Here is a 27,724-nt window from a genome sequence, read left to right on the forward strand (position 1 = left end):
GACTATTGTGAAGGCACCAGGTATACTTCCAGGAGGCTTACGTCCTCTGTACGGCAGTCCATGCTCCTGGTGGAAGTTTCTAGAGATACACGTATCAGAAAAGGCTGCAGACCCCTGATTTACGGGGATATTCTTAGTGGGACAATATTATAACCTTTGCTAGTGCTGGCAAATTTCACTTGAGCGGCCTCATTTCAGAGCAGCTGAGAAATAGTTGTATTCAAATCCCGCGTACTGTGGTATGTGGCACTGGGACCCCTCTGGTTATACGCCTGTCGGCAGCTGCCATCTATTAGTGTACATGCCTCCTTGTTCCTATATGGCTCATCTATCAGATTGTGCCCTTGATCAAAGTTTGGAGGCAGTGCATTGTGCTGCTGTTTTGCTGCAGTTGCTGTTTTCCAAGATGTGATTGTCTGTGTCCTACAGTGAATTTACTGAAACATTCCCACGTCTCGCAGGCTGGTTAACTCCTCCTGTGTTAAAACCGTGGAGCAACTTGCTGCAAACAGCTTTAAATCATAGCCTTAATAAAAGCTAAACAACCAAAGTCATATTGCCCTAAAATCCTACTTTATCTATTTGAGTATAGCTTTGTGTGCAAGTTCAACAATTCAGCCTTGCCTCTCCTTTCCATCCCATTAGAAATAATAAATCAAGAGTGTCACTATATGCAAGGCGATTCCCTGTTAAAGGACGCTGCATAATAGCATCCCCATGCTGTGTTGTTTCTTAGGACTGTGCTGCAGCTCTTTCTATCTTTGTTAAGCGGCCTCTGAAAGAAACCCGTAAGAAACCGTCCCTTAAGATCCGGGGCAAACAAATCTTACTGCTCTCTGTGTTTCCTGACCTAGCTCTTCTCTCCCATACTGCCAAGTTCATCTGTGTTAACATCACCACCCCTGTCTCCTGTGCCTGAGTTTTTTGTTGTCAGCGTCGCCTTAATCTCATACAGCATGTACAGTAATGGGTGAGCTGTCGGGTCATTGATTTGGACTGGGGATATGCTTCTTGTGACAAGCTAACTAATGTGGAGAGGTGAGAACAGTCGATCCCAGGGAGTCATACTGACAGAGGTATTTGACATAGCATGTCAAATTCTTTCTGTAGGATTTGCATGGTGATAAATTGATTTAAATACCTGCACAGCACAAGAGCATTCAGTTACATTAGATATTTTTGGAGACCTGTCTGCTGCCTTCTAAGAATAACAGAGAAGAAAAAGGGAAACAAGTTGGGCTGGAACAGGTTTGGGTTACAGTAGAGTGAAACAGAAATAACTGTAATCCAGAGACTAGAAAATAGGGTTGAAATTCAGTCTTCTGTCTGTTACCATTGCTGCTGTTTTGTTGCTGTAGAATGCTTACGTCTTTCTGTGCCTCAGCTTACCACCATCCTATCATAAATTGGTCTCTATTTCTTAATAATGGGCCTCATAATTTTCCTGTAAATATCAGTATTCAAGCAAAAATAATACTGTGGTTCTTGTGAAGCTAATTTGCAGTAGGCTGATGGGAAGTTGAAACATTTTTTTGTTTTGATAATACTGGAAATTTGGATTGTGTGTCAAGTGTTGGAGAAAGCAAAGGTATTGTTCACACACCCGGGGCATATGCTGCGTGTAAGTCAGCACCTTTCAGTTGTCAGTAGGTCTGTTAATCATAGAGTCATTAAGGTTGGAAAAGACCTCTAAGATCGAGGCCAACCGTCAACCCAACACCACCATGCCCACTACACCATGTCCCTAAGCGCCTCATCTACACGTCTTTTAAATACTTCCAGGGGTGGTGACTCAACCACTTTCCTGGGCAGCCTGTTCCAAGGCCTGACCACTCTTTCAGTAAAGAAATTTCTCCTAATATCCAATCTAAACCTCCCTTGGTGCAACTTGAGGCCATTTCCTCTTGTCCTATCGCTTGTTACTTGGCAGAAGAGACCGACACCCACCTCGCTACAACCTCCTTTCAGGTAGTTGTAGAGCGCGATGAGGTCTCCCCTCAGCCTCCTCTTCTCCAGGCTAAACAACCCCAGTTCCCTCAGCCGCTCCTCATCAGACTTGTGCACCAGGCCCTTCACCAGCTTCCTTGCCCTTCTCTGGACACGCTCCAGCACCTCCATGTCCTTCTTGTAGTGAGGGGCCCAAAACTGAACACAGGATTCGAGGTGCGGCCTCACCAGTGCCGAGTACAGGGGCACGATCACCTCCCTCCTCCTGCTGGCCACACTATTTCTGATACAGGCCACGATGCCGTTGGCCTTCTTGGCCTCCTGGGCACACTGCCGGCTCATGTTCAGCCGGCTGTCAATCAGCACCCCCAGGTCCTTTTCCTCTGGGCAGCTTCCCACCCACTCTTCCCCAGGCCTGTAGCGTTGCCTGGGGTTGTTGTGGCCGAAGTGGAGGACCCGGCACTTGGCCTTGTTGAACCTCATACAGTTGGCCTCGGCCCATCGATCCAGCCTGTCCAGGTCCCTCTGCAGAGCCTTCCTACCCTCCAGCAGACCAACACTCCCGCCCAGCTTGGTGTCATCTGCAAACTTACTGAGGGAGCACTCGATCCCCTCATCCAGATCATTGATAAAGATATTGAACAGGACCGGCCCCGGTACTGAGCCCTGGGGAACACCGCTCGTGACCGGCCGCCAACTGGATTTAACTCCGTTGATCACAACTCTCTGGGCCCGGCCATCCAGTTTTTTACCCAGCGAAGAGTGCACCTGTCTAAGCCATGAGCCGCCAGCTTCTCTAGGAGAATGCTGTGGGAGACAGTGTCAAAGGCCTTACTGAAGTCCAGGTAGACCACATCCACAGCCTTTCCCTCATCCACGAGGCGGTTCACCTGGTCATAGAAGGAGATCAGGTTGGTCAAGCAGAACCTGCCTTCCATGAACCCGTGCTGACTGGGCCTGATCCCCTGGTTGTCCCGCATATGGCTCGTGAGCGCCCTCAAAACGAACCGCTCCATAATCTTTCCTGGCACTGAGGTCAGGCTGACCGGCCTGTAGTTCCCCGGATCCTCCTTCCGGCCCTTCTTGTAGATGGGTGTCACATTGGCGAGCCTCCAGTCGTCCGGGACCTCCCCAGTTAACCAGGACTGCTGGTAAATGATGGAGAGTGGCTTGGCAAGCTCCTCCGCCAGCTCCCTCAGTACCCTCGGGTGGATCCCATCCGGCCCCATAGACTTAAATCAATAAGCAAGTGTATCATTAGAAAACCTCTCTCTACAGTAATGTGTGCTCCATATATATTTTTCCAGAGCTCAAGTAGTGGAGACAGATGGAAGTGAGGGTAAGTTTCTCAGCAAGTCAATGGGGAAGAAATAGTTCCCTGTCTCCTTACTTGATTGGTAAATACAGTTGAACTTGTTCAACTAACAGTATGAACTGTATAAGAAGGAAATAAATTGGGTGAAAAGCACCATATGGATACAGAGCATTGTCTTATACCAGTGTCTTCTGTGCAGAGGATGAAGGTGAATTCTGCTTATGCTTTGCGGACTCCTCTACATTTTCATCTTTGTTTCATGTCCCTGTTGTTGGTGGGTTTAGTCTTTTTTTGAACACTTTGCCTAATTCCAGGTTAGCACTGCTGTGTTCACAACGGCAAGCTTTGGCCAGGCATCCTCTAGAAAGGCTGTTGCAGGGCTACACTAAGAAACTTGTTTAATTCTGCTTGCGAAATGCTTGGATCCAGCTGGCTGGTGCCTTCAAGGCTTTCATTTTTAGGAATATTAAATTTAACTGCAAATGAAAATAATAAAAAAGCCAAGCATGTTAGAGGAGAACTTGATGTTCTTTCTTCTCTCCCTGTCATTAGTTCTTGGTTGTACAGTAAACACTCTGTTATCTAATATATCTATTCTTTTTGAGGATGCCATCTTCCTGCAAAGAAATGCAATGTAATGGCTGAAGAATTAGGTGGGAATCCTGGAATGTGGGTTCCGTCACACACTTTTCCACAGTTTCATTATGTGATCTAGACCATCCCGTTTGCATCCCTAAGTTTCTGTTTTGCAAGCTGTAAATTAAAGGAAATGGTATTAACTCCCTTTTGAGATTAATATGAGAAGCCCTTAAGGTCAACGCAGAACGGCTGTCATAAGGACTTGGGGTTCGTTTGTTTCTATTTGTAGCTCTGGTATGAATTTGTACTAGCTATGATGACATCTAATTTACAGACCAAGTTACAATAGTCACATTGATGTCTGATGATCTGTCTTTACAGATAGAGTGTTCTTTAGCATAGCCCAGTGGATGACTTGCCCACAATCATGTAGTTGAACTAGAATGTAGGTTTCCATTACTGGACTACACATATTTCCAACTGTGGTATGGAATTATAATCTCTCGGTATCTTCAAAACTCATTCATTAGAAAAAGATCCTCTCCCAGTGCCTTCCAAACTGGGAGAGGATCTTTTTCTAGTGAATGAGATAGAGGAGTCCTTCTGAGCAGGCTTCTGAATGATATCCTCTCCCCAATAAACCAAGACCTTGGGTTTCTGGTTCTGCACATGTGACTGAGTTGTGCCACATCGCTGGCATGCAGGAAACTTTCATTGTAGTAAAACATGTATCCAGGAACCAGCGGAGCAGAGAGGTCTGTCAGTGTTCAGTTACATGCCAAAGTGTGTTTAAAGGGTATATTCTCATGTAATTTTGTATACAGGGCAGAAACTGACAGGAAATTACTGCCTGTCTCCATCTGTCCTGTATTATTTTTAAGGTATTGGAAACTATTAGAAATTAAGAGAAGTATATTCCCTAGAAAAAACAAACTCTAAGAATCCATTTGTATAAAGTGTGTGGGGTGGGGTTGTTGTTTTGGTTTTTCTTTAAACTAAAATCAATGAGCAACTTAGAAAATGTAAAGTGACCACTCTGCAAGAGAGCTACTTATGTGTGTCTGATGTTGCATAAGCACTGTGGTATTTCTGGCACCAGCAAACAAGTGGAAGTAGTGTGGTTCTCTTACTGTTCATTAAATTGACTGAAAAAGTTCTGATGATCTTAATCAGACCAAACAGTGCAAAATTCATGATGCTAATTTTCCTGCTATTGAATATAAATGTAATAGCAAGATGATACCTGGCACCAGTCTTACTGTTGGCTCCATAAAGCAGTCTTCCAGGAAGCAGAGAGCAAGGCTACATTTATGACCTTTATAAGAGTAACTTTTTTTCAGAGCTGTATTATAGAGGCCTTGACCATCTCATCTGTAAGAGCTGAGGAGGAAACTGGCTTCACATTTACATGAGTCTCTGTGCCTGCTCTCTGGAGTCTGTGATGAACCGCTATACAGTCTGGTGGAGAGTGCTAATAGACTAGGAAGCCTCTTCGCATGCCCTTTTTGTCTTTCTGTTTAATGACTGTTCTCAGTCGTTACGTAAAAAATAATTGTTACAGCAGACTCTGAAAGCAGCAAGGAGGAGTTGCCTGTTGCCAGTGGGCTTTTTAGCTGCAGAAAACCTTTAGAGCTGAGCTTTCTGAGATCTTCATGCTAGTTGGATGTGGTCTGGACTGCAGTTTCTCAGGAGAGTATTGGTGGGTGCAAACTGTTCTCCACTGCATGGAAGATTGGTGATGAGTGCCTAGTGATCTCATCCAAAGCCAAAATGAAGCCTGCATGCAGCACCTACTGTAGTCCATGAAGAGCAAAGTAGAGAAATCTTTCTATTTGCTTCATAGGACACTTAGATCCTTATTTTCATAGAGTCATAGAATAGTTTGGATTGGAAGGGACCTTTAAAGGTCACCTGGTCCAACCCCCCTGCCATGGGCAGGGACATCTTCAACTAGATCAGGTTGCTCAAAGCCCTGTCCAACCGGACCTTGAATGTTTCCAGGGATGGGTCATCCACCACCTCTCTGGGCAACCTCCTCCAGTGTTTCACCACCCTCATCATAAAAAATTTCTTCTTATACCTAGTTTAAATCTACCCTCTTTTAGTTTAAAACCATTCCCCCTTCTGCTGTCACAACAGGCCCTGCTAGAAAGTTTGCCGCCATCTTTCTTATAAGCCCCGTTTAAGTACTGAAAGGCTGCAATAAGGTCTCCCTGAAGCCTTCCTTTCTCCAGGCTGGACAACCCCAACTCTCTCAGCCTTTCCTCATAGGAGAGGCATTCCATCCCCCTGATCATTTTTGTGGCCTTCCTCTGGATCTGCGCCAACAGGTCCATGTCTTTCCTGTGCTGAGGGTTCCAGAATTGGACGCAGTAGTCCAGTTGGGTGGGGTCTCACCAGAGCAGGGTAGAGAGGCAGAATCACCCCCCTCGACCTGCTGGCCACGCTTCTTTTGATGCAGCCCAGGATACGGTTGGCTTTCTGGGCTGCGAGCGCACTTTGCTGGCTTATGTCCAGCTTTTCGTCCACCAGTACCCCCAAGGCCTTTTCAACAGGGCTGCTCTCAATCCCTTCATCCCCCAGCCTGTATTGATACCGGGGGTTGCCCCGACCCAGGTGCAGGACCTTGCACTTGGCCTTGTTGAACCTCATGAGGTTTTGGGGGTGATAATTATTTGTAGAGATGATTCCTACCCGCTGTAACACTGGGCTGAACTGATTGAACATAGTTTATTTGTTGTCTAGTAAAAAATTATTACAGTCCTTGGTGATTCCTTCTTGACCAGAGGAACATGGAGAGAAGTCAGGTGGGAAGAGGCATAGTCCCCAAGGGTCCCTTTCACTTGCTGATGCTCCAGTTCCTGTCTTCTTGGTAAGAAAGAGAACCAAACTACCCCAGTTCCTGCCTTCTAGACAAAGTTTATGACTTTGAAAAGTGAGTATGTTTTGGCTTGTGTAAGACATTGACTGGGGAATCTTTGTTATGCTCTGATTAGAGCAAAATACTCTCTGAGCAGCTGCCTGTCATAGAATAGAATCATAGAATCGTTTAGGTTGGAAAAGGCCTTTAAGATCATCAAGTCCAATTGTTAACCTAGCACTGCAAAGTCCACCACTAAACCATGTCCCTAAGCACCACATCTACACGTCTTTTAAATACCTCCTGTCATAGCTGTACAGAGGCTTGAGTGGCTTCATTCATTGCAGCTTCATACTAATCTGTTCCATTCAAAATGATGGCTCAAGTGATGGAAAATCAATAGCATTATTAATTTGTCTGTCAGAGCTTTTTCTGAACAGGTTCTGTTTGCATTAGCCTTCTTAAAAATACAGATCAGAAGCAGGTTTTATGCCTAGGCTTCTGCTATCAAGTAGATGAAAATTTAAAGTTTTTCCTTCCCTCTTTCCTCCAACTGTTGACTCTCCCACTTTGAAGCTGTCCAGGAAGCAGTCTTCTATTCTTGATTCAGAAGCTTCTTTAGAAGGGTTTGGGACTGGGATGAAGGAAGATTAGGGAGATATTTTGGAAGGGAAGGAGTTAGGGGATTGCTCTTGCTTGGAAGGGGAGAATTGCATTGTTCTTGCTGCTGATTGCTTTTTTCAGAGGTCTCAGCTGCAAGAAGGTGATTTGGGTACGTACTCATGGATATTATGCCAGTGGATTTTTAATGCTATTTTTTTTGTTGTTTGTTTTAAAGATACTAGCCCATTCTGTTCCTGTTTTTCAGCTTTGTACTCTGAACATATACATATACATTTCAAACTTCCTTTCATGTGCTTTGCTGAGAAAAGGCAAGTGAAAAATCAAAGGGAACTATCAAATCTTAGTAATTTTGTTCTTATTGGGGGGACAGGGTGAGACACAAAGTTGAAATGGACTATTTGTACCTGAATTCACAGGCCAATACCTGTGTTTTTCCCATTTGAAAAATAATTCTGTCTTATGTTTGTTGCAAGAGCCTGATAAGCAGGCAAAAAGAACTAAAAATTTGTCATTCAAGTGCTAACTGGTAGGATAGCTTCCTGTGGGTAGATATTTGCAAAATGAAGCAGTGGTGGACTTTTCAAGGCAAAACAGTGAAGCTGAGTACTCAGAAAGTTGTTTTGAGATGTGCAGTGAATAGAAATGTAGCAGAGAAGATCTGTCCCCACTTCCCCTTGCCAACCCCTCATCCCTCCCAACTGCTACAGGAATCTCTTTTAGGTTTAGAGACAAACAATTTTGAGATGAGTGTTTGTTTAAGATCCAACTTGCCTACACCTTTTCTTTTGGAAGGAGGTGTCCATGAAAAGAGACTGTCACAGTGCAAGACAACAAAAAGGAACTTTTAAGTCTGAATTGGATGCAAACTCTTTAGACAAGCTTGTGTCTGTCTTTACATCTGTTTCCCCCTTGGAAAATGTTGGTCTGTTGTTTCAAGCGGTCATCTTCATGTTTCTGTACATGGGAAAACACAAATCAAAACGCTGTTATTGTTTTGTTTGCTAACTTTTTTTTTTTAATATGGAACTTTTGTTTAATATTAAACAAAAGATTATAGAAGTTTCATTACTTAGTAATAAAATCAAGTCAATGAGTCGGTGAGTCTCTCTTACCATCTAATGACCTAATATTTGCAGTAGATACTGTATCAACTTTCTGTTAAAATATAAAAAAGAAATAAAAATTATTAGCTACCTTTTTGGGTAAAATTACGAACAACTCTATTCTCATCTATTCACAGGCTTCTCAAGAAAAGTTTTTTTTTAAATCTCTGGGTTATATCCAGAGGTATTTAATAGGGAACATGAAATACTTGGTCTCTCTTTGATTTCAAGTTTCATTGCTGGCCTTCTGCCAGTAATAGGCCTGGTACAGAGCATGACTGAACACCAAGCCTGGAATACAAACAGAGGAGGATCTGCTAAAAGTCCTTGTTTCTTCTTGTTTGCTTTTATTATGTCAAAGATTAGAAAGAGGAAAACATAGATGTTGTCTGGGTCAAGCTGAACTGCAGCCCAAGGACAAAGCCCTTTCAAAATATTGTTGGGAAGCCTAAATATCCTCCAGATAGTTGCCTGGGTTGTTGGAGTCTGCTGTTGGATACCAGTCTTTGGTAAATCCACCAAAGGAGAGTGCAGAATTGTTTTGCTGGAATGACCAGAGAAGATTTGAACATTCAAGGTTGAAAGGTTGTGCTGTACTGAAGGCTATCTCTTGGCTTCCATGTTTCTCTTTTCCTTCTGCAATTGCTCTGTTTTCAAGTTCATGTCTATAATAGCTCATCTGCTATCAAAATTCTTAGACACAAACCCTTCATGTTCATCCAGATCTGTATTTCTGGTAGTGGAGCCATTCTATACCATGGGAAGAATGCTGCTGCTACATCAAGAGTTTTCCAATCTGTTAAGTGATCTGCACAGTTATATATTCAGTAAAATGTGATGCCTGAGTGTGCAGCAGTTCCTGGTAAAGAATCAAAGTTTATGAAAGGTTTCATATCGGCTACCATAATTGTTCCTGTGAAGCTAACAAAATTGATTTTTCTTATTGTAATTTCCTGTTGTGGGGAATTGGTGTTAAGGTTTGGATTTTTGAATTCTTTATTTATTTTAAGTAGTTTTCTGTGCATAGGTATTGGAACTCTTATCTTTTGCATATGCTGGTGATGTAGTGTTGTGAGGTGTGGGAGACTGGGAAGGCATTGGCAGTGTACATGCCCAGGGGGAGGCTGGGTGATTTGCTTTGGGGGTGCTGGTGCAGCTTGATGGTTCTGTTTTTGAGTGCAGAGTTAATGCTTTGTAATGGAAATCCAAGCAACACAGGTGAGAAGACATGCGGAGTTATCAGGACTTGAGTGCATTTTGATGCTCCTGTCCCCTAACAGCTTCAGCAGTTAACCGCTAGCTGTGTTCAGATAGAGATGTCCTAGAAAAATACGTTGACCTTGGTCTGCATTGACAGACTGCTTTGCTTCAAAGGGGAGGCCGTTTCTGGATTCGGTTAAAATGAGAGATCTGCAGCCCATCCCCAGATTAGCTCTAGGAGACACTTACTTCGCATCCCAGTCCTTTCCTTTACTCAGATGATGCAGATCTTCACTGCCCTGGTGACAGTCTCTGAGTTTTGCCATTTCTGTGCCCTTTGGCTGTTCGAGTCTAAGCCTGTAAATGGAGAAGAGCTGAAGAATAGTGCCTGAAATAGGTTTGATGCTGAGAAATTTCCTTGTTTTATAAAGAAAGCTCATGTTCAGGCTCCTGCATGTGTGTGTGAAGGGGCTGTCACCTTACACTCAGTGCAGTTGTTCTTGACATTGAAGTAGTTTGTTAAAGTCCTCCAGACTCTAAATGACTTCTGGAAAACAGCCCCCACCTCCTTCGTCTTCATCGGTTATTTCATGTTGCCTTACAGAGCTTTTTGGAGGCTCCTTAAGGCAACAGGATGAGAAATCAGTCACTGGAAAGTCAGCTAAGATGCTCACTTCTGTTGAAACGTTGCCTGGTGTAGAATAGCCTTGGGATCATGCCTTCATTCCTGTTAAACTTTGTTATGCTGTGTCAAGCTTACTGCTTGGATGATCTTTTAATACAGTTTAGAGCTATTATCATTATAAATAAAGCACTGTGAAGTTCCTTACAGAAAGCATACGAAAGTAAGGCTTCCTCTGGAAATACTTAGAGTAACATGAGCCAAAATAGCAAGTGGGACACACCTAACCCAGGGAAGTGAGGATAGTCCTTAATGCCGAGGTAAGCATCAGGAAGATTTGGGAAGGTGCACAAGGAGCTAGGAGAGGGAAAAATCATTCCCTCCTTGGAGGGGAGTGAAAGGGATGGAGGCCACTGACAGGATGAATGTATGTGTGAGGGGAAGATTCAGTATGTAGAGAGTAGGGGCTGGGCCAGAATGGAAGTATGGGGAGCTTATATTCAAGGTGGAACCAGAGACTGGTCAAGGCAGAGGGGTGGTCACCATAGTGTGAAAGGAAGAGCTAGTACATGCATCAGAAACACCACAGAACATTTGCTGCCAGATCTCTGCTGAGGTCACGTTTCGGAGCTGTGGCTTGCTTAGTCTGGTTACGGTGCGTACTTACCCACCACCCCACCGGGGTATTGGCTGTCTGTAATGTGCTTATCCACTTGGTGTGCTCGTGAACATGCACGCTGTGGTAGCTCCCTATCTTTTAAGCTGAGGCATAGAGGGGCTAAAAGAGCTGCCTTGTTATGCTTTAGATATGTTAAGATACTCGAGTATCAGTATTACCATCAGCAAGTTTAAGCTAATGCCCTAATCATTGGATCATCCTAGCTCCACAAGGTGTCTGCTGGTGCTACATAAAAGGGCATGTGTGCGTAGACACGTAGGTGTTTAAGATGCATTAAGTAACAAGTTACTCTATCTCTTTTGTATTTGAAAGCTGACTGCTCTGCTTGAGACTCTGGAAGTACTGGGGGTGGGAGACTCATGAAAACTGTTCTCTGTATGTTCTGGGTATTAATGACTGGAAGTGAACCCAGCTTCTGCTCCAGTGAGCTGAAGACGCTTTTTATCCAGGTTACGCTGCAAGGGTGACACAACAGCTGGGTCTGACAGTCTTGATGACTGACTGTGCAAAAGGCTCTGTCCCTTACTTTTCCCAAGTGGCAGCAAGGTTAAGCATATCTTTGGAGAATTCACTCTTTGTGTTCTGCAGGGATTATTAAATATGTCAGACACATGAATTGCCACTGAAGGATGCCTCATGCCCTGTGAAGGAAAGCTACTTGTGTGCTGTGGGTGATGCAGTGGGTTCATTAAACCCCAATGCGGATCCTCTTAGCCTCAAAAGAATAATCCCCTTTTAGCAAGCCATCAGTTCAGACTATGTAGTCAGCAGAAAGCAACAGTTTGCCAGTGCTAGGAGGAGTGGGGGGAGGGAGTCTGCTTCCCCAGTCAATGTCTGGAGCGAAATCAATTGCTGGGAACAGATGATGCCATTCTTTTCACTCCAGCTCAGTATCCAGCAAAGTGCATCTCCTGAGGCCACATCGTCATGCTCCTAAGTATCTTTTGGAGTATGTCTGAAGTAACCAACTTAAGGAAGTAGGACTCCATGGAAGTCCATTACTTGCAAGAGCATTTACCATGAGTTTGCATGAATGGATTTAAAGAAATCAGTGGAAACATAAAGATGGCTCTGGGAAGTTGGGTAAAACCAAGGCGGGTGCTAACTTTGGAAATCTGATTTTGGATAGGGTAAGATGGATGCTTGTTTGTCCCATTGACTTTATGGGGCCAGGTTGGGGCAATGATGAAGGAACTCAGCTTCTGTTCTGAGAAACAGAAGAAAGTTTTGTTGGGTTTGCAAGGGCAATACCTGACAGCTGTGTCTGTGTTCATGGCCAATATGCAGTATTGCAGTCATGACCTCAGGGAATGGGGAATTGAGTTCCTAAGATGAAGATCCATGAGAATGTTAACTTTGCTTTGTTCTTGTAGTCAGGAGAGGAGAGTATGAACTTAGAGAAGTAGCAAAATAGATGCTTTCAAAACTCAATGAAGACACAGTGAAGCAGCAATCTCTTCAGCTCTGCCAAAAAAAATTCCAGCCCTTATCATCCAGCTCTTAACACTGTCTTCAGCTCAGCTAGAGGACAGCAATAATAACAACATTAAAGAACCCAGATGTAGTTCTGAGCTTAGTTCAGACAGTTGTGATGCTCATGTGCAGTAATTCAGTGCAAGGCTGACCCCAAGATAGCAGTGTGTCATCTTTCTTCTCCTAATTGCTTTTCTCAGCCCGGCTCACAGCTGTTACTGTGGCATTTTGCCACTGGCTCACTTCTGAGTTGATGTGTTTGCAGCACAGCTTTCACTGCTGATGGTGAGTCCACAGGAGAAAATTGCCATCCTAAAGCAGTTAGCTGTCAGATTTGTGTTTGTCTCAAATGTCAGTGTCTAGACTGTCTGGTGACTTCCTGCATTGCCAATGTCCATTTGCCTCCCCTTGAAGAGAGGCTGGATATTGGGGGTTTTAACGTTGTCTGTTCTCTTCCCCATCTCGCTATTTTTCCACACTCTTTGGCCAATCTAATGCAGTTTTTTTGTTTGTTGTTTCCCCCCCCCCCCCGCTATGTTTTTGTTTTGCAGGAGTATATTGATGCTCATCCAGAAACCATTATCCTGGACCCCCTTCCAGCTATTCGTACGCTTCTGGACCGATCCAAGTCTTATGAGCTAATTCGGCAAATAGAGGCATACATGCAAGGTAGGCCAATATCTGCTCTCCCTGAAGGCTTTTATTGTGACCCTAGAGAAGGAAGCAGCTGGGTTCTGGAAGCTGGTTGTGAGGTTTGAAGTAGTGGTTTTGGGCCGCTCGCGTTCTGTCATTCCATGGGAGCACAAACACTGAAGCATTCCCGTGTCACAGGATTGCCCTCTGGAATCCCGTGCTCTTCTTTTTCCGTGTATACAAAGGAGGTTTGCATCTGGTTAAAAATACAATGTGGATTTAATGGGGAGCATGTTTACTACAGTGAGCTCTCCCAGAAATCTTCTGAAAACATTGCCTTTTTGTGCGTGCTGGTAAATTGAAATGACTCTACAAACTTAGCAGCTTGTCATAAGAATCCTGAGGCCTGAATCTGGGGGAGATTTATGGAAGAAGAAAAATTGGTTTTGGAAAGGACTGAAAGAAATTAAATTGTAAATAGAGCTAAGATCTTTGAGAAGCACTGGAAGACTATTGCACAAGTTAATTACTAGGAGGAACGTAAATGCGCTTCTGGTGTTGGCTAGTTACCTGACATAGACTGTTGCCTTTAATTGGCATCATTTGAGTTGTATTCCCACGTTCAGAAGTCATGCCTTTTCAAGCTGAATAATTCTGGTATCTTACCATTTTAACTATTGTAACTGTTTCGTTAAGTTAGTCTTTCATTCCCATTCTATTTCTGTTACTGTCATAGTCTTGAAACATTTATTGGCTTTTGAGTTTAAATTTGGAGTAGCTCTGGAAGTAACTTTCATATGTTAGATGACTATACTTGGGGGAAATTGCATTGCTGAACTGTGTTCTAATGGGTGTTATTGGAATTACCATTGTGATTGTGCTATCTTGACAGGCAAATAAGCAGCTCATCAATTTGTATTTTTATAATTGTGAATTTATAGACATACTGTTTGTATCTGACCTGCCTGACCCCATCAGCAGTGTCTTTGTAAAAATAAGAGTAGTAATTCACAGCACTCTCCCTTGTCTTTTGGAATCTCTTTAGGAGAAAATGTTCAATTAGTTTAAAAGGATTTTGTTTTGGAGTGGTTATTGCTGTTTGTGAGTGGGAGAGATGCTGAGGGAAACCTGTGCTCTGAGGAAGTGGTTGGGATTTTGTTCTAGCAGTGGAGAGATTCAGTAGGGGTTTTTTTCTTAAGTTGCTATTGGTATTATTATTGTTATCTCTATGAGAACAGTATGTTCGGGAGAGCATCCAGTTTTTGCCAATAGTTTGTCTTGTGCGTATTTCAACCTCCTCTGGTCAAACCAATGAGAAAAAGGAATAAATGTTTAAAGAGGAAAAAGAAAAAAGTAGGTTTGTATTCAGTTAAAACTGACACTTTAAAGAGAAGCTGTTAATAAAATTGAGGAATGAGCTAAGGAAAAGCTTCATCTGTTCTCACTGGCCGCTGCAGTGTTAGGTGACCATATTTCCCTTGTCCCTGTGTTCCCCTGCGCCCCTCATCTCATCTTATTTCTGTCCCATCATCAGAAATATCATGACAGAGACCTTGAACCAACTTTGTATTTAGCAGGGGAAATCTCAGGAGAGCTGAGTAATTGGCAAACTTCTCGTTCTGGCATAAGTAGATCAGCCTCTGTATTCCTGCACATAATGATCTGCAGTGAGAAATTCAGGAGACCAAAAAAGTTACATTCCTCTAGACTTTTTTCCCCCTCCTTGTTTTCACCTGCTGAAATGCGTTTTCCACTTTGCAGCTGTCATGTCATATCCCAAGGCCATGAGCACTTAGAAAACTCAAACAAGAAGTAATACATCTGTGAATAGCATGAGGTCTTAAAAGCCACATCGTTTTTGTTCTGGAATTTCAAAATGGAAGTCACTTCCAGGAAAATAGTATCCTAGTCTTTAGGTGTAACTAGAGAGCCCAGTTTATCAGATGATACAAAATTGATGTGGTGGGTTAAGTTCAGTGCAAGGGATTATCTCTTCCAAAGGAATGCCATAAGCTCTGGAGGATTGAGTATGTGTGTAAGGAGAAATCTTCTGTTGTTGAAAGTCTTTCAAAAGAAAATTCAGTGTTTGTTTACAGACCAGTTTTGGATTCAGGTGATCATTACCTCTATTTGAATTATGGTTTAAAGTAACTATAAATGAAGTATAGGCTTTATTTATGACCTTCAGTTTACATTTCATTTCAACCCTGTAGACCTTACAAGAACTGTGTAACTAAAGATTTGCACCAGTTGGGTTAAAGGGAAGATGACCACATGCATCCACGTGACTCCAGTTTGTACGGTGCTGAATCCTCCTCCTTGTTGCCTGCACCTTTGAAAATGGCAGATGTTGCTGAGGTGACTGCGCTCTGCAGCAGTAAGGCCTCATGTTCTGTAAACAGCTTGATTTTAAATGTAATTATCTTTCAGATGTCCAAGTTAATGCCGTGCCTGTCCTTTTGACAGTGAATTCTCCATGCTTCCTGAAAAAGGGAATCCTTATTTGAAGTGTATAAAACTGGGCATCTGGACATTGTTAGGTTTTCTGAAATTCCTGTAGCTTGCTCTTTATTAAGTCGAGTGGTCTGAGTAATAAGTACTTTGATCCTCATGAGAATGGGTTGGAAAGACGCTTTGTGGCACACTCCTTGTCTCTGCTACCACAGTCTGTGGCCAGTAAAGGAACTGAGGTGGAGGAGAACTAGTAACTAGGCAAGAGGTGTACATGCAGTCTAGGGGAAAGCATGGGGTTGAAACTGGACTTTCCATGTCCTAGACTGACACTGTAACCACTCAGTCTGTGTGGAAATAGACGGTTCACAGATTTGCAGAATCATTGGGATTGGAAGAGACCTCTTGAGGTCATATAGTCCAACTCCCTGCTCAAAGCAGGATCCTGTAGAGCAGGTTCCCTAGGTCCATGTCCAGTTGGGTTTTGTATACCTCCATGGATGCAGACTGCACGACCTTTCTGGGCAACCTGCTCCAGGATTCACCTTGAACCTGGTGTGCTAGCATGCAACTAACAGTTGCTGAGGTGACTTGCAGAGATTGTTATTTTCTTCATTATATATAGTGCTATCTCCCTTGGAAGGAAGTGGGACTCTCTTCTAAAAAAAAAAAAAAAAGCTTTAAGAGATATTTTAGCATTGATTTTAATGGATTCTTTTTTGGAAGCAAGTCTGGCCAGGGCTGTGACTTCCTCTTTGTCCTGTTCTCTGTTATTCTGAGTGCAAGCTCTAAAAGAGCTAGTCATTCTGAAACCTTCACCTCTGAGTCTTTCTGAAAAGAGTTTAAAAAATAAAGTTTGCATTCCCAACTTGTGTCCTACATAGCTGGCAGATCTATCTTGAAATAAATCACTGAATAGATTTTTTTTTTTTGTATAGCAGCTGAGTTCTCTCAGCAGCTGTATTGCTTTGTTTACTTATCTGTGAAGAATTGCTTCTGATATAAAAGTGCTCTAGATCAGGTTCTGTAATGTTCAGTGAAAGATTAGGAGCATTAATTAACGGAAATTTCATTTTTAGCAGGGTATTGTATGGTTGGAGTTGTGTCAGCTTTTTTTAAGCTTTAACCTTATGAAAAATAACTAAATTCTCTGATGTGGTGTTGAAAAGCTGTGATCCTACAGCCTCAGAATTCAAGATCTGACTTTTAAAATTATGCTTAAGATGGTAATAGATAATCACTGTGACTAGTCACTAACCTTTTTACATTACATTTTTAGTTTGAAGGTTAAAAGCTTTTAAAATTCTCTGCATATCTTACAAGTAATAATCTACACTGAAGGAATTTAAACCAAAACTGAGGTAAACGTGCTAGACACTCGCTGCTCTACCTAATCAGTGTTCCCATCTGCCACTCAACTTCCTTTGCTGTCTCAAGTGACTTGCAGGTTTCTTCGATGATATTTGAACTTCAGATATTGTAGACCCTAAAGTTCATTTCTTTAGCCACTTCTACCTGGCTTTTTTCCATTATTTTAAAATCTTCTTGTTCTTAGATTCTTAAATTTAAGTCCAAATCTAAAATTTCTACAGAAATTAGTCTTCGCGGGGTTCCCCTAGAAAAGAGAACTCCTGCATGAGCCAAGTTGCGACTCCTGAATTTCTCCCTCTCCTAACAGTCTTTTTGGAAGTATGGGAACTATCGCCTCCTGACACTGTAAACAGTATAAAACCCTTTAGCTGTGATATTTTCATCCCAGCATGTAATCGAAATAATTTGTTTGATTGTTTTACTCTTCTATGAGATGCTGTTGCTGCTATGTGCGCTCCTTTCTGATTTTGGGGGTTATCACGGAACAGATCACGGCATCCTTCTCTTTTCCCTGGATTTCTTTTTACTAGATTCTGTCTGTTTGTCTTAGAAATACTCCTTGAACAGCTGCATGTAGCTTTTGTGACTAGGAGAGATGCTCAGCATGATGTAACACTTAAGGCACTTGATTTGGGGCTCTGGGTTTTCTGCTTGGCACTGGTTCTGACTTGCTGCGTGACCTTGGGCACAGCATGTCACCCCTGTGTGGCTCTTTCTTCTCTTGATGCTCATCTGCCTGTCTCTTCCCTTTAGATGCCACATTTTTCTGGGCAGGAACCTGTTTTCCAGATATACATACACATACTCTGATGTAGTGAGTCTCTGATGCCAAGCAATCTGTGTAGGTATTGTTTTAACAGAAATTGTGTAGAAAACTGGGTATTTACAATTCAATGCCAAAGTAGGTAGTCTGGTTTTATTTTTTGAAGTTATGGAGCGTGTACATTGTTGGAGTGGTACATACTCAGAACTTCTCAAAATCAGGCCACCCAGTTAAAAGTGCCTGAAAATAGGTGTATATACATAGCATTCACCTTTTGAAACTGTGGACACTACTCTCTGTGGCCTACTTTTCATAGCAGTTTTGGTCAGGGGCGGGGAGAAGAATAGTCACACAGGTCAACTTCACGCACCTGTATCTGTATTTGAAGCTCCTATTAAAATGAAAGGAAAAATCAGGCTTTAATATAACAGCTCTTAAGTCACCCACCTGAGGCTCATTTGTTTATGTAGGGAAGTATCAGTAAAGCATCTAAGTTAGAGGACTGATGCAAATAGCCGCACCAGTTTTTGGATGCAAAAGTCTCCCTTGTTGGTTGTATACTCTCTTTCCACCAAGAACACATGCAAACAAATGTCTCATTACGTTGCTCCAAGTGTGGTGCGTGTTCACTCACTGCATTTTAATTTCTGTCTGAACTAGTGTACAAGCGTGGAGGAAAGTAATTGGAATGGAATTAATATTCTTTGTGACTGGAAGGACTTTGTCCAAAGCACATCAGCACACGGCAGTGTTGCATGTGGCGGTGCTCTGTACCCCGGCTGTCCGTGCTTGGTAGGTCTCAGCCCTGCTCTGTCAAACTGGAAAGACTCTGGGACTTTTGACCCATGGAGGTGTGACCTGACATCTTTCTCATAAAAGCTCATTCATTCATCTAGGATGGGGGTTGACAGAGGGACACGGACATGTTGGTGTTACAATAAACAAGCCCTAGCTTTGAAATTTAAAGTAGACAGCTGCCATCCAAAGGACTAATCCTGTCCTGAGAGAGGTGGCAGGAAAAGAAAGTGGGAAGCCGCAAAGGGAACCTGGAATCTCCTCTCTTGTACTGTTGCTTGCTCTTGTTAAGGTACTTTACAAAAGGATTTTCTAAGGTAAGAAGCTGAAAGTTAGCGATTTCATAAACAGAAAATATGAACCGACTCTCCTTTCCCTTCTTGCCTTTCCTCCCCCTTCCCAGGTTTTCATTATTTTGAGCTGTCAGCTCTGTCCCAGCATAGGTAGGAGGGACCAGGGAGCTGGGGGCCCCTGTGGAAATGATGGTCACAGTCCCTGTTCTTGCAGCCAGGAGTGGCAGTCTGCTAGCCTGCCGCTTCTGGCCTGCTCAGATACATCAGCTTGGTATTGTTCAAGCTGACTCTGCAGTCCAACACAGACACAAAGCCCAGAGAACAACATAGAAAACATTTTTATCATTTTGTCTCACAGTGTGCCAGCCAGAACTCCTTGAACCAACAATCTTCATCTTCGATCCTAGTAGTCTTGGTGGTCACTGAGCTTTCAAAATAAGCCTGTCTGTAAAATTCAGATGTTACTTTTGGGTGCACTTAGGTTTAATCTTTAAATCTTGTGTGCTTTTGTGGCCAGACATGGGGAATCTGCTCCCACTTTCAGTCTCCTTTGCTTATCTGAATCTAAAAAGAAACAAGGCTGGACCTTTTATCCATTTATTGCATAACCAGTGTTGGAAACTTTTGGTTTACAACTACATGCATCATTTTAAAGCATTTGTGTATTTGATAAAGCTGAAAACGTGGGAAAGTTTATGGCATTTTAAGCAAGAGCTTCTATGAATTTTGGGTTTGGGGCTTGGGTGGATCTGAAGAATGACTGAATCTGCTTTTATGGGGTAAAGATATAAGCCATGACTGCACTCCATTGTCATGGGACATTCCTAAGACATCTCCAGTTTGAATTTTAAGAACAGAACAAGGATTAATTTTTGAGGATTATTCTCTGTATATAATTAGGAAAGGAGGAGCAGGGATTCTTCTTGTCATGGGGAAGTCTTCACTGAATAAACTGGATGTTTTAAATTCTAGCACAGGTGTGTTTCAAGTTATTCTGATCCTCTTGAGCAGAAATTTCCTTGGCTGGCATCCAACAAGAGAAGATACTTTTTCCAAGTATCTGGGTGCTAGAAGAAGTTAGGAAGGGACAATGAAAGATAAATTGCTCACAATATCAATGTAAAACTTAACTGGGAATACTTGTAGCAAGTGTCTTTTTCCCTGATGTTTCTACTCATATTGTCGTAAGATCAGAGGTCAAGAAATAAGTCTTGAAAAATAGGACCTTTCATCTGAATTGGAAACCAGGACTCAGCTGGTGGAACATTATTCCAGTTCTGGCATGATGTGTTCGTGTCACTTTTGCTGCTGAAGAAGCAGTTTATTGTAAGATGTGTTTCAGTAGTCTAGCATGGACAAGAAAAGTAGCATCCCTCTCATTTCCTCAGTCAAGTATCTAGCCAACATGTGAGACCCCTGGTTAGAATCTAATCTCTCCTCATGAAGAGTCCAGCAGAACCTTGAGGCTTTATCAGGGTAGCATGAGGTCAGCTGATGACCAGAGAGATTCATGAAGAGGCTGCTTTCCCTTACCAGGGCCACTAGCATCCAGCCTAAAGGTACTATCGGCTCCTGTTTCACTTACCTGCTGGCTTTGTGCAGCTGTTATGACATTTGTCAGCAAAGAAAATAATGAAAGCTTGAGGACCTTTATGTTCCTTGATGTCAGCAGTTGGTTCTGTCTCATGAATTCTCCAAGTGGCTTTCTGAAGTTAGAGGCTGCAAGTGTAAAGTTTGATGAGAGGGACTTGAGATGATCTGTATTTCTTGTATAGTTTATTCATAGAGTCCTTTAGGTTGGAAAAGACCTTTAAGATCATCAAGTCCAACAGTTAACCTAACATTGCCTAGTCCACCACTAAACCATGTCCCTAAGTGCCACATCTGCATATCTTTTAAATACCTCCAGAGTTGGTGACTCAACCACTTCCTGGGTTGTTATGATTGAGTGGAACCAAACTTCTATCGTCAGTTGCTTGATAGTCTTTCCTACACAAGGTTATTTGATTTGCCATTGTCATTTCATACACCTCTAACATCTTGCTTTCTTCCTGTTTGTGGTAACCTTCTTACAGTAGTGATTGGAAAGTGTTGATTTTTTTTTTTTTTCCCCTGATGTGTAAACACTGGATATGGAGTGGAAATGGAGATACCCAAATGCATCCATAGGCTGGCATGGCTGTATGGAGACAGTCAGCTCTTCTGGAATGTCAGTAATCACGGTTCAGGTCACTATACTGCGTTTGTGTAAAGGAAGCAAAACTGATTCTGCGGGATACAACTTAGCTCCATGAAAACGGAAAGGTGCTACCCTGAGAAGAAAAAATGGTAGTGTTACAGGCATATGTTGCATTCTATCATACCCTGTTTCGTGGGCAAAGTGTACGTGGAGCATGTTTCAGAACTCCTGTCATTTGTAGGGAAATATGCAACTTTTTTAGTTCTGTACACTGAGAGTGAACCCTGCTTGTTAAATCAGGTTAAAATAATCTGAATAGTAGAAATTGTCTGTGTGTCACATACGGCACTGCGTGGCCATGTTGCTTCGGTTGCCTTCAGGCCTTCTGGCCTATTAGAGTTCTTCGAAGCTATCAGCTCAAGATTGGATAGCTGGATACAAGTCAGCACATTGAAACAACTTTCAGAAAGAAAAGAAAAATCACTCCTTTGAGGGCAGATGTTAAGTAAACTGAAGCATCAGAAAGTGCAAGACCAAAGACAGAGATAAATAAACTGCTTTCAATGTGGCAAGTCAAGCATCCCGTACTAGTGACGTTCCAGGACACAGGATGGCAAATTTTTCAGATAAATCCAAGTTGTTTAGTTTTTTCCAGACAATGGGGGACACAGCAATATCAGTTGGGTCTACCAAAAATCAGTAAAGAGTCAGCATGATGATAGATTCAGTTTATTGCAGTCTCTTGGGCCCATAAAGAAATAATGTGGACAGCTCATGCATTGTTAACTTCTACATTGACTCATGGCTCAGGAAAGACCTTGGCGTCACAGTGGGTAGCTCACTGGAAACTTCTGCCCTCTCTGCCTCAGTAGTCAAAAGAGAACATGCCAACAGAACCAAACAAAAAGATTATGGTGGCCAAAAATAGCATTGAAGATACTGAGCATACAGTTATGGAAATAAAGTGCTTTCTTTCCACGAAGACTGTTTTCAGTTCTGCTTTCCTGAATTTAAAAATACGCATTAGAAATGAAAGGAATCCTGGAGAAAAGGGACATGGTTGGTGCCAAGAGACGGCCACACAAGGGGAGAGTGAGATCAACCTGGGGCTAGCAGCGGTGAAACAAAATGTAAGCAAACAAAATATGAATAAATGGAGAAATCTTCTCCTTTTTCTCTTCCCTACAATGTCGGAGTAGAGTTCCGCTGAATATCTGTGCAGTTGCCGTAAAATATCAACTAAGGTCATAGCTGGACACCAAAAGGTAGGAAACACTCACAGTTAGGCTTAGAAGGTTTACAAGCCATCGTGCTTTGGAGTATATGGTACTGACTGGTGGGTGTTAGAAAGAAATTCCATTTATGAACTCTGAACTCGGGATATGTTGGGAGACAGTATATATTGCCTTTCCTGTGATTTGAAATCCACTGCCAAGTAGCAGAAACTGAGATGACACTGTATAAGCTGAACTGTGGTCCTCATTTGATTTGGTAGTTCCTGTTTTCAGTTCTCATCGCCCAGGAAGAAGGAATGCCTGAAAATGCAGTGATGATTTAAAGCATTTTTTAGTTCTACATAAATTTTAAAGCTGGTACAAGTAGTAACATTTTGGCACTCTTACTGTCTTGTGAATAAAGTCTTGGGATTTTATATTAACTATTATGAGCACTCCGCATGTTAAACGGGAACTTCAAATACAGCCTGACGTGTTAAAGCTGTTATTCTTTCAGAAATATAGCTGGATGATGTGTTTATGACTATTTTTTCTTCGATAGCTCTGTCTTCCACTGTGTTAAAGCCCACACAAAACCCTGTGGAGCAAGGCAAGTATGCATGAGGGGACAGAACCGTGGCACTGTGGGACAGGCACTCGTAATACATGACAGGGACTTAATGGTACTGAACACCCTCGAAGGAGTTTGTCTGTTAGCTCTTGTTCTACTAGAGGATCAAGGAGGTTGTCCTCCAGATCACGTTGGTGCCTTGTCTGGGACAGGGCGTGCGTTAGCACGCTGGGACTTCTCAACTTTTAAAAATTTTTGTTTCATTTCCTCCCTTGCTACCTGGTAAAATCATGAGAAAGACTGACTGGTTGCAAAATTCATCTCCCACGTAAATATAAAAATGATTCAACAGATAGCGCTTCGCAGGTCTCACCCTCCTGCCCACCCTAACAAGCCTCTCCATGATCAGAATAGCTGCAGCTTTTCCCCCTTGCTGCAGCTCAGCTGCCAGCTTCTTTAGTGTCTGCCGGGGCAAGGAGGGAAGCGAGCTCTCAGCTGTTACTGGGCGTGTTAACTTTAGATGCGGCATTGGGATTCCTACACGAGGGAGCATTCATACTCCAGGTCCTTCTTAACGAACTTGGTGGGGGTGTTTGCTGTGTCTCTGAGTGCCAGTGAGGAGACGGCAGTGAAATCTATCCTGCAGAGACGCAGACATCTACCCACCACGCGTCTTTACTGACAAAGGGTGTATGAATATTCTGAACGAGGTTCTTCTCTTGACTGAGAGATGCTAAACATATTATGAAGGCGACAGAAGATGTTAACGTTCAGGAAGAGCTTTGTCCTTTCTGATTTGTATTTTATTAATGTTTGAAGGTCCACTAAGATCTTGATCCTGTGGGAGAGTTCAACTTCACTGAAGCAACTTCTTCACTTAAAACTGAGAGCTTACCAACACACCAGCAACTAAGTAAGCTGGTGTGATAGAATAAGATGTCCATCCGGGTGAGCAGTAGGGACACTGAATTTGAGTCCCATCCTGTGCTAAGTCCTGGTTCATGTGTAATACCACTAGTCAATATGCAGCATTGCAGGCAAGGCGTATGTTAAGAGAATTTCTGAACTCTGCCAGAATACGGCACTGAGATTTTGGCAGTGCAGTTTCATTGCAGCCAAATCTTCAGGGATACTTACGTTTTTCAAATAGTCCAATTTGACTTGCTTTACCTGATATTTCTGAAGAAATGCAGCGCACAGAGCCTCACGGCTGGGAACCAGGCATTTTTGATCTCTGTTGTTGAGATTCAGGGCCTTGACGACAGCCCTGCTTATTCTCTTGATCTCTAAAATGCCAGCCAAACTTCCCTGCTTCACCAGAGGAGCCTTTTGAGGGTTAGTCAGCATTTGGGAAGCCTGTGAGTATGCTGTTTGAACACTGGGAGGAGGAGGAGGTAAGTATGATAAGATTTTTGGTTGCAAGGCTACTGTAGTGCTGGGGCAAACTAATGGAGTAGTTATGAACCTTCTGTACTTTCCTTTTAGGAACAGATTAGATAGACAAGCATCTTGGTCTTAGCATTTCATCTTGCCTGAAGGCAGTGGGACTGGGGTAGGTAACCTGGTGAGGTCCTTTCCAGACCAGTATTTCCTGATGTTGATTGTCCTTCAGAATGAAATGCATCAACTGCTGACAGCTTGAGCGAGGGAGCTTAACGAAGTCACACTAAAATGTTAATAGATATTTGTCCTGTGTGGGGCCAGCACAGACGGAGATGTGTAACGTGTATGCTTACCTGTGCTGGCATAAGAGCTAAGCAGTCCAAGTAGTCTTGGGCTCCCACTGTGGCAAAGTCTCCAATGGGTCAGTGCAGCCAGACCTGAATATGTTTGGCTGTGCTCCCTTACAAAAAGCAGTATGTTTTAGTTGGGCAGAGTCACATTACTCTGGCTATATGACTTCCGGGCTGAAGCTGGCTTCATTCTAATTTTTGGGATGCCAAGAGAGGAGCTGTGGGCTGTGGCTGCACCTGTTCATGTGGATGTGGCACAGCAGGAGCAAGTATTTCCTCCCTGGTGGAGAAATCTGTGGAATGAGTTTGTCACTTGCTTCACAAGGGTGAGGCAGTTGAGCAATGCATTCCTGAATCAGCAGGCTCCTCTTGCCTTGCGGCATTAGGCAACCACACATTAAATCTAAAGCTATAAATTGTGTAATTTGCATAAGATATTAGGCAGAGAAGCACAATGGGACAGATGCTAATTGCTGATTTGGGAATCCTCACAAGCATTTGCTAGGAGATAAACTGCAGTTACTTCAGTATTGGGCAATTAGTGTTGGTTTTCTAGAAGGAGAGAAGTGTATCACACTAACTGATTTTTTGTACTGTGTAATTTGCTGATGCTGTTGTTGCTCTTGGGGACAGTTTTTTAGTTCCTATTTAAGAAAATATTTTTTAAAAACCCTGCTAGTTTTGGCAGGAAGGCAGGTGCAGTTGGGAGGGGTGCTTCCACCAAGAAAACTAGCCAGTTCAAATGCACTTTCCTTGTATTTTGCTGAAGGAAAATGAATTCTGCCATAAATTCTTTGGCATTCCATGGATCTGTTCTAGGTTGTCATTCAGGCACACCAGACTGTAGATGGGCTTTTGTTTGGTTGATTTTTGCTGCCTTTGCAACCCAGAGTCTGGTATGAGTTTTGGGGGTAAAATCTATGCTGACATTTTATTGCAGTTACAAATTTTGACGCTGAGTTTTCTAATCAGTTGTTAGGCTGCCAGTTAGTTAAACTGCTAAATCTTGAAATGTGTTTACCTACAGAGCAGAAGTGCTTAGGGGAGTGCAGAGCTCTACATTTGCTAGGTTTTGTAGTCATTCTGAGTGTTGTGTCTTCCAACATCACCCCACAATGTTTGTATGCCTTCCCATTTTATGAGCTGTTTATGAAATACAGGCAATTCTGTAAGCGTGATGCTTCCCCTCAAGATCCTGTGCTGTGGGAAAGTAAATGTTCTAGACACTAGAGCTAATTGTAATTGCTTTCGTTTTTCAGTATTTTGAAAGAAAATAATGTTAGAAGAGATCAGAAAAGATCCATTTTATTTTCACTGAAGAAATGATCATTTATAATGAATCTAAAAGGGGTGGAAAGAGTCAGCATTTTTGAGATTTCAGAATTCGGAGAAGAAGAAAAGAGAGGAAAATATCTCCTCTTTTCCCTCCCTTCCTCTCCCACTCTTACTCCATAGCTTGCTGGCCAAAGAGTCCGTGGGAGAAAGGTGACTTGTTCTTTTGGACACCTATACAAGGTGAGACTAAAGGAGCTTTGCTTCATGCTTCACTGAAAAGCATCTTGCTTCACACCTGTGACGAAAGTGCGAGCCCTGTTGCAGGCAGTTTGGCTTGTCCATTTGTTTTGAACTTAACATTAAGGACTTACTATAGCTGTAAACTAGTTATATGCAGAAATAAAACACAAACTGTGCTCACAGTGGTGGGGGGCTGGAGTTATAGGAGAGTCCTGTCTAGGAGGGTCTGAGCGCTTGTCTGCATTAGGTGTCTTGCTTTTCATTCCTTCCAGTGAATGACAGCTCTAATGTGGATGCTCTTACACAACTTCCTGTGTGGGAGGAGGGATGAACTGTACCAGAAGAAAGCACCTTTGTAGTCTGTATAACTACATCTGTGCAGGTGTTGGGGCAGGGTTACCATTCCAGATGGTAATTGCACCTCTGGCAGGAACTGCTCCGCAGATGCAGCCCTTTGCAAGTGCACGCCTGTCCTGAGCCAAGATCATGCAACACTTTGCCTCTTCCCTCTTGCCTTACTCCTTAGAGTGATTGTTTTCAAAGACACTTTTGTGAATTAGGACAAATCCTTTCTGAAACAGGCTGAAGATGTGTAACCAGTGCCATCATTTAAGTGGTTAGAGAAGCTTTTAAAATTCTTCATGTAACCGAGTAGCTGAAACAATAGTGGTACCTGTGCCAAACACAGGCATACGTTGCTCTCTGAAGGCGGGTATGGGTGGAGGACCTTATGTGGTTGATTTGTGAAGATTTTTCTGCCTGGCACTGGCTTCACGCACGAGATGCAGCAGTCGTAGCCACCTAAGTTATTGCTGAGGGAAGAGAGAGGGAGTAGCTGAAACAGCTTCAACAAGTGGTACCTATGTGCCTGTGAGGCTGCCTCCCTCCCCCATAACACAAAAAAGAGAGAGCAAGACAGACAGACTGGTTACGCACACCAAACCCTCCTTTTTTTGTTCTTCCTACAAGGAAATTGAACTTTCTGTGTTAGTTCAGTATCCAGGCTTATCAACATACACAACATAGCCAGGCTTATTGAGTCCAGGCCTGCCTATGTAGGCACTTTATCATCCAGCCCTTTCCAGAAACCCAGGGTGAGCCAGTGGGAAGAGCAGTCAGGTTTTTGCCCTTCTCCTCACCTTACTAGAAACATTTAGGTTGGAAAAGACCCTTAAGATTATCAAGTCCAACAGTAAACCTAACAGTGCCAAGTCCAGCACTAAACCATGTCCCTAAGCACCACATCTACACCTCTTTTAAATACCTCCAGGGATGGTGACTCAACCACTTCCCTGGGCAGCCTGTTCCAATGCTTGACAACCCTTTCAGTGAAGACATTTTTCCTAATATCCAATCTAAACGTCCCCTTGTGCCACTTGAGGCCGTTTTCGTTCATCGTATCACTTGTTACCTGGGAGAAGAGACCGGCACCCACCTCGCTACAACCTCCTTTCAGGTAGTTGTAGAGAGCGATGAGGTCTCCCCTCAGCCTCCTCTTCTCCAGATTAAACAGTCCCAGTTCCTCAGCCGCTCCTCGTCAGACTTGTGCTCTAGACCCTTCACCAGCTTCATTGCCCTTCTCTGGACACGCTCCAGCACCTCCATGTCCTTCTTGTAGTGAGGAGCCCAAAACTGAACACAGTATTCGAGGTGTGGTCTCACCAGTGCCGAGTACAGGGGGACAATCGCTTCCCTACTCCTGCTGGCCACACTATTTCTGATACAGGCCACGATGCCATTGGCCTTCTTGGCCACCTGGGCACACTGCTGGCTCATATTCAGCCACTGTTGACCAGTACCTCCA

The 27,724-nt window shown here is 43.1% G+C and overlaps 2 protein-coding genes across 20 annotated transcripts in view; both read left to right on the forward strand.

The window, feature by feature from the left end:
• Positions 1-27,724, forward strand: part of ITPK1 (inositol-tetrakisphosphate 1-kinase) — a 163,631-nt gene that overhangs the window by 83,440 nt on the left and 52,467 nt on the right. For all 19 annotated transcript variants that reach the window (XR_012673825.1, XM_075151217.1, XM_075151219.1 and 16 more), the window contains one exon: positions 12,954-13,071. Coding sequence is in view for 18 of the 19 variants with exons in the window: in XM_075151217.1 (XP_075007318.1) it covers positions 12,954-13,071 (118 nt within the window). In the remaining variant the exon portion in view is untranslated. The remainder of the gene's footprint in view (positions 1-12,953; positions 13,072-27,724) is intronic.
• The window catches only part of NDUFB1 (NADH:ubiquinone oxidoreductase subunit B1), a 449,978-nt gene continuing 446,874 nt past the window's right edge, over positions 24,621-27,724 (forward strand). Inside the window, exon 1 of the mRNA XM_075151242.1 lies at positions 24,621-24,625. The gene's annotated coding sequence lies outside the window, so the exon portion shown is untranslated. The remainder of the gene's footprint in view (positions 24,626-27,724) is intronic.

The sequence above is a fragment of the Calonectris borealis genome, chromosome 5 (genome assembly GCF_964195595.1).
Source record: "Calonectris borealis chromosome 5, bCalBor7.hap1.2, whole genome shotgun sequence".
NCBI lineage: Eukaryota > Metazoa > Chordata > Aves > Procellariiformes > Procellariidae > Calonectris > Calonectris borealis.